Source organism: Megalops cyprinoides, chromosome 1 (genome assembly GCF_013368585.1).
Source record: "Megalops cyprinoides isolate fMegCyp1 chromosome 1, fMegCyp1.pri, whole genome shotgun sequence".
Classification (NCBI taxonomy): domain Eukaryota; kingdom Metazoa; phylum Chordata; class Actinopteri; order Elopiformes; family Megalopidae; genus Megalops; species Megalops cyprinoides.
Genome location: NC_050583.1, coordinates 38,958,979 through 38,972,157, shown reverse-complemented (window position 1 = coordinate 38,972,157; position 13,179 = coordinate 38,958,979). Strand labels below are relative to the sequence as shown.

General features: G+C 44.9%; 1 protein-coding gene across 2 annotated transcripts; it reads right to left on the bottom strand.

Moving 5' to 3' along the window:
* Nucleotides 1–3,248: 3,248 nt before the first annotated feature.
* LOC118792636 (stAR-related lipid transfer protein 3) lies at nt 3,249–13,052 on the bottom strand. 2 transcript variants are annotated; one of them, XM_036550531.1, is made up of 15 exons: nt 13,000–13,052; nt 11,544–11,789; nt 10,913–10,990; nt 10,346–10,423; nt 10,174–10,227; nt 9,737–9,854; nt 9,366–9,467; nt 8,510–8,565; nt 7,864–7,956; nt 7,642–7,704; nt 7,386–7,481; nt 6,497–6,576; nt 5,572–5,676; nt 4,745–4,838; nt 3,249–4,476 (listed from the first exon to the last, which is right to left on the bottom strand). In XM_036550531.1, the coding sequence occupies exons 2-15, from the start codon at nt 11,763–11,765 to the stop codon at nt 4,369–4,371; spliced, it is 1,347 nt and encodes a 448-aa protein (XP_036406424.1). In that variant the 5' UTR covers nt 11,766–11,789; nt 13,000–13,052; the 3' UTR covers nt 3,249–4,368. The 2 variants fall into 2 exon arrangements, with proteins under 2 accessions (XP_036406424.1, XP_036406431.1); XM_036550538.1 differs by lacking the exon at nt 13,000–13,052 and adding an exon at nt 12,410–12,953.
* Between the last annotated feature and the right edge of the window lie 127 nt (nt 13,053–13,179).

Sequence of the window (13,179 nt, the reverse complement as noted above, 5' to 3'; positions counted from 1 at the left end):
AGGGGCAATGACAGCACCGAGTTTCACTGACACGCATGTCAGTGCACCCCATCAAGAGCCTCAGTGCAAATGCACAACTGCGGTGTGTTGAGGTCATCCCCACTCCCCCATTTCCTGGTCTGCGCCCTGGTCACTTGGTTACACTCTGGGTGGGGCCCTTCCCAGTGTGCCTCTGGTCCTTAGTGATGCCTTTTGCCGAAGCTCTCCATGAGAGGTCCGTACTCACACGCACCCCAAACCAGCCGTGGGAAATGCAGCCAGACGTACGGTGTTCTGGATGATGGATCGTGCAGAGGTTCACCGATGCGGAACGCAGCAGACCCTGTGGCTTTTCCACTACTGTTCCGGCCTCGACAAGAGAGGAAAAAAAAAACACAGGCCAGACAGCGTTTAGGAAACACTGTCCAATCGTAAAATAACCTACTGGAGGAAGATTTGTGGCAATCCAAAATCTAATGTCCCAGGTTACAGATGCACTCCCTTTGATTCAATAAGAAGTTTCTCGAATTGGTCCAGTTTGCTGCCAGTGATACGGTGTGCTCCCCTGAGGCTTGTTGGATTTGACAGATCTAAGTTAAGATGTGGAATGGGGTGTCAGTCTCCAAGTCAGACCTTGCCGATGTCTCCTCACGTTCAGATGACGAGCAACCTGAGAAGGACCTAGAAAGAGTGACTCAGAGACTTCTTCCTTCTTTCTTTCTGGTGCAGATGGCAATGAAAGGAGAGATTATCACTCAAACTCTCTCACGCATTGCCACACACACACACACGCACACAATTAAACGCACATCTAGGCGTGTGCTTGTTCAGTAAGTCACAGCGCTGTCATGTGAACTGCACAACTCTCCACCCCCTGCAGCCAAAGAAGCCCCTCTCATTCTGCCTCTCACACCAATACAGACAACAGTCTTTTACTCCAAACGGCAACCACTAGAATATGAGCAGGGGAGGGGAGTTCACACAGCAATAAGTGGTGCAATTGCTAAGACACAAACTAAAGATTCAAAGTGGAAAAAAAAACAAAACTGGCCTAACAGAGAGCCTTTTTCTAATGTCATCTGAGTCTCTTTTTGTAACATATTTTCCACTGCTATATGTCCCTCCAGGTATTTTTTGCTGGCTTGAAACTGACTCAGTGGAAGGGGAGGACAGAGGAGGCATTACATCGGCGGGCTAGATTTGGGGCACGAGCATTCACAGTCCACCGGAGGACAGCACAGAAGCAAACCAGCATGAGAAACAAAAACGGAGGGAAAAAAAATGGGAGAATGAGTCTTTAAAGACAATTTATGGACAGTCTGTGCTTGGAGTCACAAGATGATGGAAACTGACACCCCTAGGCTTTAGGTACTGAAAGAAATGTGTGGAGAGAGATTTTTTTTTAATCACAGTATGGTATCACAGTAACAGCAAGGTCATGGAGAGAGGGCCCAAGGCAAAAAGTGGCTAGGAGGAAATCCTGAGGGAACAAGGGTGCTATTGAGGGTTTGCTGGTGGACCATCCTCATGTGGGAGGAGGCGTACAGTCACAGGGCCAGCCAGCCTGCGTTGTGCCATCACAAAGGGTGGGGACTGCACAAGGTAATCAAAGAGGTGGTCAAGCATATTTAACCTCACCAATACTAATAGGACATTTCCTGCAACCACCATCCTTCTACCTGCTGCCAGCACTCCCTGTAGAGCTCAACCTGAAGTCATAAAAAATGTAGCAGTCACTGTCATTTGAATTTAACAGCATGATTTAGCCAGTTGAAAGCAGCCCTGGGACTTGTAAGAACACCATAGATGGAATTAACAGATTTCAAGCTATCACAAGTCTGAGCAGAGAAGCACTCATATTTGCGTAGCATAACTAATTTTCTTATGTCAACATTTTCACCTTAGAGGACCATCCAGCAAAAATAAATTTTATGAAGTGATTCATCGCAAAGTGTGCTTCACAATCAGTTAAGACATCATTTTTTGTTATGAACATTTACATTTCAATATTTTTTTAAAAAATCAGCATTTATCTTTTTCTACAATGACATTTTCTGGTTACATTCAATTGAATAACATTGTTTTGCGATCAAGTATTTAGTACTCAGCCCACTCCATGCCTGTATAAATCCTTGAACATTCCAGCCTACTAAATTTTGTCCTTTAAAATCAAGAAAATGTCATGGAAGAATATAAATTCTTATTTACATTAAATTAAGCACTTACATGGAAATTCTATGGAAATCCAGATAAAAAAATAAACTACTAAAGGAACTAGTTACTGAATGCTTTCAAAAGGCAGTGTTTTTAACAGGAACAGAAGACTGATTGGAGGGTCTCAAACTGCCCTAGAACACAGAATTCTTGTAAATATCACCAGGGTTGGGCTGGAAGCCAGTAATATTGGATGTCATTTACAGGATTTTTATAATTGTGACATCAAAACATGCTTTTTTCATAATAAATTCTGATACGCAATAAGGTGTTCTAAAAAGAAAGTAATGTTGGTTTCTCAATAGGCTGAAAGCAGCACACATTTTCTACCACTGCAGCCAATGGCTGAGGGAAGTCAGCTAAGCATCATAGATACTATTGCCCCTGTTTTTTTGCCACATGTGACCCACAGTGTGATTACACCGTAATCGCTTGCGGTTTTGTTGTAACAGCGGGAGGGAGTGTGGAGAGTGCCACTGCCGGGCTGTTTTGCACGTGACTCCGATTCAATCAAGAATGGAAAGATTGGATTGAGAGGGCATGAAAGCACAATCAGAAAAAAGTATGTTCATTTGGCAACTTCAAAGCTAATGGAAGATTAATGCCAATACAGTTACCTGTCAACTTTACAGGAACCAAGTTTCATCCAAAGATAGGAATACAAAAAACAAATGAGTGGTTTGAATCAGTGCTTTAGTTATTTTCAGGTTATTAAAAAAAAAACTTTCAAAAGAAGCTTATTAATAAATAATTTCATTTTTTTATTTTACTCAAATTTTTAGTCATTTTAGTTTATATAGTTATACAGGTCAGCCTGGCTTCAATGTAAACAATGTAACAATTAAAACATACTAAATCACAAAGCACTAGAATGAATTAGTGATTAAAAGTAGTGAAAGTTGTCACCCAACTGGAGAGTTCCTAATTACACCACCCACCCCACCTACAGCCAGTAATGACTGTATGATGTCATATATCACAATGTTTCCCCTGGATAGTATGATGATGGGACAGCTTACAACCTGATACACCTGATAAATGACAGCCACATGAAATAGTAATCAATAGACTGAATTTTATTATGTTTGATTTGGGCCCTGTAAAACCTGACGGGGTCGCCTCGGATTAAAAAAAAAAGCCTGCAATATTTCAATCTAAAACAAAACATGCCTGATCTCTGTAACCTCAAGTGAGTTATGTGCATTACTGAAAGTGATTCAACATAATAATAAAGTGATTCAAATCATAATACAATACATCAAGTACAAGTACAAAAAACCTTATTCAGCTACAATAATAAACATGATTTTGGCAAAGCCTTCATTTTGTTAAAAAAAAAATATTAGTGGAAAAAAAATAATGCAACCAGAAATGATTTCCTGATGCTTGTTCACAGATTAAGGCTCCATCCCACCTGTGACTTCTACTGTGACCTCATTTCTTCCTGGTGGCCCGAGGACGGAGCCTAGCCGTCATTGTGGCCCGAATCACAGCAAGCAGGGGGATGTGATGATATCAGTGGAGTCTGCTGAGCATCTGTACATGCATAGTGTCGATCAGTGATGGAGACAGGCAGCCAGGTGCACAGACAGAGCGTGTTAAGACAAGAAACGGCAGCTGATCGCTCACCAACATGCAGGGTTAAAACGTGTGCTGCTGGTGAAGGCTCTGATGCTTTCGCTCTATCACAGGGTACATGAAACGATCGGCTACAGGTCAGTCGGGGGTAGTCCCCCTTAGTTCAGTTCATAACTGCTACTCAGTCCAGGTCAGGTCATATTCAGACCTGTTATCCTTCTACATGACAATGACTTCATCTTGGAAGGGGGGGAAAAATATCTTTCCAGCACAAGAGTCATACATAAACAACAGATGAGACCATCTGTGGGAAGTGTGTGTGTTTGTGTGTGAGGGAAAAGTGATCCTTTTCCTTCTCAGAGTCCATTCAATGGATTTCCTCTCCGTCAAGATCTCAGTGATGAAAACACGCAGACAGACAGATGGACAAACAGCCAGCGTCATATTCTGGTAGGGGGCTGAGTTTCAGTTCATTCGGATTCCTCCAGCCCCAGCACTTTCAAGGCATGGTCAACCGTTCCAAAGGTCCGGGCAGCGTAGTTTGCCTTCCATCCTGGGAGCAAGCTGTTCGCTGCGAGTAGCGTAAACAGGTGTGCTCTACCGCAGAGTCGAACGCAAGTCGCTGATCCGCTGGCGCAAGTGGGACATGAACTCAAACATGGTGGCTGCCAGGCTCTGGTGGATGAGGTAGCGGGGCAGTCGGCCCTGAAACCGGGGAAGCAAGAACAGCGCACACAATGAATATTACATTTTAGAGACCCTACAGAGGGCAGGCCACTGAACAGACACTTGCAGCACAAAATACTGTAGAAGAATGTACAATGTGTTGCGGAAATTCAGTGTGCTCAAAAGCCAATTTACAAACCCTCTCATGCTCAGAGCATTCACAAACCACACAATCCCACTCAGGCACATGCACACAAAGGAGCAGAAAGACGTCTGATCCAGTAGTCAGCAGACACACAGATTCTACCTTGAGGTCCGTGTTGAGGACCCAGATAAAGGTGCACACAGATGGATTACTGTTGGACTTGAGGACCACGAACCCTCCTGGACCGTTCTCTCCCCTGGAAGAATTGGAACAGAAATCAGACAAACTTTACATAAGAACTAGAATGTAGAAAGTCTACTTGCATTGCATCCTCATGAAATGACGTCTGTATTGTGGCAAACTATAGTACAGCCATCATGTCATCTTGCATTCAGTTATGTGCAAGATCTTAAGATACATACAGAAATAAGCTACTGCAGCATGAGAGACGTCTGTGGTGGGCCCAGTCAGATGTTGAGGAATTTAACTGCTGAACTGGGTTAAACAATGGATTACACACAAATAAGGTTGCAACAAATGTTAAACCTAGTTTAAAACTGATCTCACTTTACCTTTAATGTAGCTATTACAAATCCTTCATTATTTTTCTTCTAACCATGATTTATCATGCATTTTGAATCAAAAGATAAAATAAATCTCACCTGGTTAAAAAGGTTTATTTTTCAAGGTGAAAAGCACAAGCGGGGTAACTAATTAATATTTGTGTATTTTGACACCAAAAATGTTTTGCATTTGGACATGTATGGACCAGATAGCAAATCTGATTCCCACTATATATGCTGGCTGAAACCAGTGATGTATGCTAATTATTTAGCATAGTGGACATTGTCCATAACAATTCACAGGTCAGTGTCTCAGTTACAGATTTTAGTTTTAAATTAAGTGTTGAATCACCCAACATAGTCTTGTTAGTCTGTTAGGTTTTCTAACTAGCTAACAGAATTCTCATTGGTGAGAGTGCCACAGACCTGATGTAGCGGCTGTGTGGTGGCTTGGCATCATGGACAGTGGCCATCCCCGCCGAGACATAGTAGTCCCGTCTTCGCTCCACCCGCCGCACGTTCACAAAGTCCCTGAAAGTGTGAGAGAGAGGCATTTCTACGTGTGCTCTCACCGCACTGCAGCACTGTCATTACGATCACACCTGACTGATGCTGTGTGTGACAGGGTGTGTCTACCAGCACAGATTCAGCTCCACCTCAAGGGGTTCTGCCATGTTTATACTACCGACATACACACCTCAACCAAGGCCAGGACCAGTCTCTGTTGGCTCACTTTTTGACATGATGCTCCACTCAACCAAAAGTGAGTATAAGCAGATGTGTTTATGGTGAGACCATAAAGTAAGACACACTGATCTCAATGTGCCTGCCAGAAGTTAGCAGAGCAGCAAAGGTGGTGTGTGCCTTCTCACATAGCTGGGGGAAAATCATTCCTTAAAGTACTGAGGCAGATAACTATCTAGCATTTATATACTTAAAATGTATTGTCAAACTACACTGGAATACTAATTACATGTGACAGTGCTGCCAAATATTTGAGAATTGCTGCAGTAATAAAGGCCAGACATCCATCAGAAGTTTCAAAAGAGCCAGAGCTGTAGGTTCTCTTTCAGCCTGCATGTTTTGCTAGCTTCCACAAGAACAATAAAAAAAAAAACACACAAACAATACACACACAAAACTCACACATGCAAAACGCTACTGTGTCATGCCTTATCAAAGCTGGCAGGCCGATGCGTGAGCAGGAGCTGACCTCTGAGGCTGCTGGAATAGATCCAGGGTCACGTAATGGTGTAACGAAATTCTGTGCAAAGCTAAATTCACCATTTTAAACACATAATACTGTCGGTCTATATCTGAATGTGGCTAGTGGTACCGGGACAAGCATTACCTAGGTGAAACCACACCCCCCGCTGCTCCAGCCGAGACGTCATACGACACCAGCGTGTTGTCATCCACACGTTGCAGGATCTGAGGGCGAGAGAGATTCAAATGCATCAGATAACATATCAACAGATTAATGCTGTATGAAAGGCTCAATATATGTTCAGTCCTGCTTTTAGACTAGTAGCGCCTGGTTCAGTGGCTCTATGGGTACAACTACACTAAAGACCCATTCTGCACTGGTGCACAGCAGTACAGATATAGATTAAGGTAATGGACTTTCAATTGACTGGTGCTCTGTCCGAGATAGTGCACACGCACATCAAGTGGCTTCCCTCCACCGAAGCTGATGCATGCTCTGACCTACGAGCTGTAAAGGCTCGATTTTGTTTAAATGACTAACACATGCAGAGCTGTGTGCTTAAAGTACCAATTATAGCAACAACTTCTGCAGAAAATGCTCTTGATGAAACCTTGTCTCTGTCTGATAACACTATTTTGCTGGTGTGACGGAGTGCCGTCACTATGGTTGAATATGCGCTTCCCGAAGGGGAGGGCAGAGTGACAGAGTGCTATCACTACGGTTGAGTGTGTGCTCTGACTGCCATACCAATGAGCCTGGCTCTTTGGCGTCGTGGACAAAGTCGCATGTTTGGTACCCCGTAGACCTGGGTTTGAGGCCAGGTGGTGTGACTGCTCTCGCCCTTCGCTACAAAAAACGCATGCAATTTGGCCCCTTCAGAGGGGTATAACTGCTCAGGATTGGCCATCAAGCATCACGTGTTTCCAGATTTCTGAGCCTTTGGCCTTGGGAGCCACAGGCACCAGCCTGCACTGCAGATGCCCGCTGTGACGCGGCAGAGGAGGAGTGGGAACTGGAAGGGCCCCAAAGGCACCTGGCAGGCGGAGACGGTTCTGTTCCACTGGACCATCTTCTCGGGCTGCAGAATGACCTCCTGGTACACCAGCTCAGCAGGGCACTGCATGAAGGCCTGAGAGAGACAGAGACACATGTCAGTCTGAACACTTAACACTTACCGTTCACTAGGATGATGTGGCACAATTCTGGAGTGTGGTGAGCTCTTATTAGCAAACAAGTGCAGTGAGAATAGAAAAGAACTCCACCTCCAATGATGCAATGCGGCAGCGTACCTTGAGTATGAAGGTCTTGCCATGGAAGGGGATCTCCAGGGTGTACACAGAATCTCCCAGCTCCTGATCAGGACCAGAAAAGCCGTGGAAAAGCATGTCAATGGAAAGAGGGCCATTGCAAACATTTCTGAGCATAAATTATTAAGCATGTTCAGATCTCTCGCGATCACAGCATTACCGGGATAAAAGCAACGCCAGACGGTCCGTGCACACCATACTCACATTGTTCTTTTCAAGCTTCCAGTTCTCCTCCTGAGCCAGTATCTGCTCCACCACAGCCATGGCTTCCCGGCCCTGTCGCACAAATTCCTTCTCCTGAAGAGGCAAAGGAGGGGGGAGGGGTCACCGCTCTCCCCTGCTCTCATCAACCACTCACTCTGGATCCGTTTGATTTCAAAGGCTGACAGCGTGAGCAAAAAAAAAAGCTGCCAGACACAATGTCGCCTTCAATGGGCGGCTGGGAAATTAACGTGATCAGTCCGTCAGAGAAACAAACTGAAAAATGGTACCCGGGATTTTGTGCCAAAACAAGGAAAAAAAAATATCCCTAATCAACTATAACAATGCTAATATGACTTTTCAATGTTTTCAATGTATACAAGTCTGCACTACTTAAATTGAGCTTACAAACAAACATACAGAGCACCAAAGAGTACACGATGTTCATGTTTTCCGTTGTTATGCAGCGCTGTTGATAGAATTCACAAGAGGATTGTTGTAAGAGAGAAAATGCAAGCACAAACACCCCATTCATCTCTTGAGCAGTCTTAAGCATCTGACTGGATGAGGTAACGGGCGAAGCCCCGTTTGCCCGCACCCCCTTTTGGCACAGAGCCCAGGCTCTCGGGCTCCAATCTCCTGGTCTCACCTGAGCGGTGGTCGCTCGGCGTCCCAGCCCCTCTTCGTCCAGCTCCTCGTCAGACCCTGTCACCAACACAGGTCATGTGCCATTCACAAATGAATGAAAAGACTGTGGCACAGCAAGCAGCACTGTCATAATTAATTCTGTGGAAGATGTCTTTCTCCAGGGCAAGATACAGTGCAAAATATGTCAGAAGTTGCAGACAAAGAAAAATGAGCAAATTTCAAAATACACCAAATACATATATAGGCAATAATAATTTGCCACTATGAACTACAGTATAGGACATAGGGCTGGGCGATACAGCCATCATGATAGATCGAATAACTGTTTTTAGCGCAATAACAGCCACCCTCAGTATGTGGGGATTAGGTTTCTTCCCGTATTTTTTTCCTTTTAGTGATACCTGATGCGGGAGCACAACTCCAGTTTTCAAAGGCCATGTGAAATGCTTCCGGGGGAAAAAACGCCACTCGTATCTATTCAGTGTTGATATCACAGCAACAACACTATGCTGCTTCTATGTGGTGGATAGAAACACATGGCTACAAAGATAAAGAGTGGAAACATATGCTATGTGTTTTTCACAGCTAATAGGTAAGTTAACCAACATACAGATAGAAGTGTTATTTTTCTGCCCCGGAAGCATTTCACTGAACTTTGGAGGTGTGCTCCCCCGTCAGGTATGACTAAAGAGAAAAATATACAGGAAGAAACCTAACACCACATGCCGGGGATAGCTGTTATTGTGCTACAAATAGCTATTTGATATACTGCGACGGCTATATTGTCCAGCCCTAACAGGACACAGAGTGGAAGATGATGACAAACGGGACCACGTGTGTGTGTGTGAGGACAGTACCTGCCATGGACTCAGGTGGGGAGTAGAACTGCCCATCGGACACGGCACGAGGGTACAGCATGGGCCCACGTTCGCACGCAGCATTCAGGGTGGCCAGGTATGCTGGGGGACAAGTGCGCTGGTGAGCATTTGATTTGAAGCGGTTTGTTCCCTCCCCGTGGCACCCTGCTCCTCTTCACTGTCCCTCAGCCTTCTCCCCTCATCCTCCGGTCCTGCCTCTATTCTCCGTTTTCCAAAACTCAGCTTCTCCCCCAACTCCTCCTTCCTAAGCTTCTAGATCTCCTACCTCACTCTACAACCATTTCACTGTGCCATCCTTTCATTCACATAAGCTTCCCTTTCCTCCCAACACCCATTCCAGCCGTCCTCACCCCTCTCATCCTGAGCCTCCTGGGTTAGCACTTTGAAGTCCAGGAACCAGGTCTCCAGCCAAGCCACCACAAAGGAGGTAATGGGCAACACGTATCCAAAGGCATTCTGGAACAGCAACTGTGGTGGGACGAAGATAGTGCATTTGGCATAGCTCTGCGTGTGAGTGTGTGTCTCAGGTAGTGTACATGAGCTGGTGTGATTAATGAGATAAAAGGAAGTTGACAGACAGTTCACAGAACAGCCGACTTGATAGCATGCTGATAATGTTAACTACTCACTATACTATTATTTATAAACACAGTGTGGCAGGGTGGTAAGAACTGTATCAGCTCCAGTGCCAGTGAAGTGCACAAGAGGCAGAGGCAGAACAACAGAACGGATACTGAAGAGTAGATGGCATGGTAGTAAGGCAGTGATCCTACAGCAGCTCACTCACATTGGAGATGATCACTTTGGCAATGAGGAAGGCACTGGTCACCAGAGTGGTGATCTGAAAATGAGAGAAACAAAGAGCTAATACCAGCATCAGGGGTGAGAAGCCAAAATGTGAAGGTGTGAACTTTCTGTGTGTAGATCTGTGGGGGGCATAAGCCTTCATGAGTTCTTACCGCGATGACCCACCAGTGCCTCAGGCGGAAAGCGGCGTAGCCCAGCTGAAGACATAAGAAGCGGAATAGTGCCAGGAGCTGAGACAGAACACATCATTTCAGAGTACATTCCTTTTCGTTTTCAACAGCTATAAATATTGAGATTTAATGTTACATATGTACAATTGTTGTCTGTGCTCCACCCATGCCTTTGACATTCTTCCTACTAGATTCTTTTACCATATTTTGTGTTTGATCCACATTGTTGAGTGCACAGCTGTTGCACTCTCCAATTGCTTCTGGATTTTTTTTTTGCTGTTATCACAATACCCTTTTTTTGCATTGCAAACTAGAGAAGTTTGTCACACTTCTGTTGCTTTTGGTTTCACGCTACAGAAAAGTCTTGCTTGACACAACAGATCTATATTTGGAAGCGTTACTGTGGGTCATTCTGCCGAAGACTACATGAAAAGAATCACATGTTGGGTTTGTGCTCCTGCAGGAACCGTCTGCAATTGATTTTTGTTCCCCTTCCTCTTCAGCACTTCAACATGACCTGCATGCACAACACTCAACTCTCACACTCACAAAGATGTCAAAGAAGGATGACTGGAAGTTGTAGTGCATGACCTCCTTCTCCAGATTCTCCCTGATAGTCGATGTGATCTGAAGGGAGAGATAAAAGAAAGACTCATGAGGACTGAGGAGCAGAGACGAGCCCAGCTCAATGGCCCAGCAGGATCAAGCAGAGGAATGGACAGAGGCAGAGGGAACAGGGAGAAGTGGAGGACAAGACGCACTTCCCCCAGGAAAATTCTCTGGGCCACAAACTTCCTCAATACTTAAACATCTGACTGCTGACTACTTTGACATAGCTCAAAACGAGGCCAAACTAGTAGCCCCGCAGCGGGGTGGGCGCTCAAGTGACAAATAACCACAGAGCACACTGCAGAGCACACAGAACAGGCATACTTCACCCCCTGTACATAACAGCTGTGGAACGAAAAACTTCCCACAGTCACACTCAGTAAAATGGAGATCTCAGAAAAAGGAAACAGAAACTGTGGTCTCCCATAAAAACCTTACAACACAAAACAGAGACAGCTACACAGAGGCACAGATATAAAGCTTTAAGGTGGTTGGGGGGGGGGGGGGGGGGTGGTAACAGGGGACACAGAAAGGCATTTGGGATGGGGTTGTGGGGGGGGGGTGAACTCACGTTAAGCTCGATAATCCACAGCAGGGAGATGAAGAGCAGGTCAAAGGTCACGAAGAGGCAGAAGGTGCGGCGTACATCAGAGATGGCCCTGCGCTCCCCGGGCGCGTATGGCGAATAGTACGGGGAGGGCAGGGACTGCGAGGTCTGTGAGTAGGAGGCATTGAGGGAGGCGATGGCCGGGAGGCTGCCCCCGAACTCGCCATACTCCACCCCACTCGGCATTCCTACAGAGACAAGGGGCCCGACCTGGCCCAAACAGGAACAGAGAGTTGAGGAGGGCATGTGGAGGTTTGAACGAATGCACTAAAATCCTCCTTACACTATAACTTTCAACTCCCAGAGCATTTTCTGGAGCTCGAGGGCTATGATCTGTTTCTTCACAGGCATGACTATAGAGAAGTGGCAGCGCAGCTCCACTTATCTTCATATCATGCTAATGCCATCATCTAATTATTTACCTCCACTATCAATCCAAACTGATAAAATATCAGTCTGTGGATGGGTATGATGCCTGCTCTGAACTCACGTCCGCGAAAAAGTACAGTGGCGACCTTCAGAAACCCCAGGTTGGACGGACAAGCAAACATGGCATGTGTGAGGAAACGACCTCTTTGAACTTTTTATCAAACCTCTGCCAATATGATGACATCGATTTCCCACAAAAACAAAACTTAACGTGGTCATCTCCAATATTAACATTATATTAAAATCAACCGTTTAGAATTTCACTTTTGTTAAGGGTTGAGGAAAACACAGTCGTATGGAAAGGTGTATAATTGAACGAAAATACTCTCTCCACAGCAGTTTCGTGAGCGTTTACGACAAAAACTGAAAGCATATTTTATGGCCACATAAACAACACAAACCTGTTTGGCACCCAATGAAATGCAGGTTGCATTCTTTCCTCGATGTATTCAATCCGCGGGAGCGTTATTCGTTCATCAAGTACATTTAAAATCTGATTTGGTACTGCACATCCATGATTTTTGTAGCCAGTATTAGATAGCTAATCAAATGCGAGTTTATTTTGTTCCACAACCTGGATGTTCGAGCATAACGTAAGTAGTTAGCTTACAATGTAGCTACCTCACAGCCACCAAACAACAAACTGATTGTTAACACAAAATAACAAAAAGCAGACTATTGTACTATTACTACCGTTGGCTAACTAGTCTAGCCATACTGGCTGTAGCTCTCCCAAATTTTCAGATAGTTAGCTAGCTACATAGCTAAATAGACGAGCTACAGACTAGACAGAAGTCTGTGCCTCCCTTCGATCAAGTTTTACTAGGTATGAGCCGTTTTTTATGACAACTTGTCCGGCTAGCTAGCTAATTTCTAGAGCTAAATCGCTTGAGCAATCGTGTGACTTGTATTATCAGTAAGCAAACCAGGCTACTAGTGTTGCTTGTTGTTATTTGGATATAACGTTACTGTTTAAGATTTCGAAACTCACCTGATCACCGCATCACATTCCCAGCTGCTTCCGGGACCACAACAGGAAACTTGCAATGACGCTTCCGCTAGCTCAGCGGGTATTGGATTAATAAGAGCAAGACCGTTTCTTATCTCCTCGAAAACATCGTGAGCAGTTCTATGATTGGTTCAAATGTGAAACATATTGTAACAGGGGTAA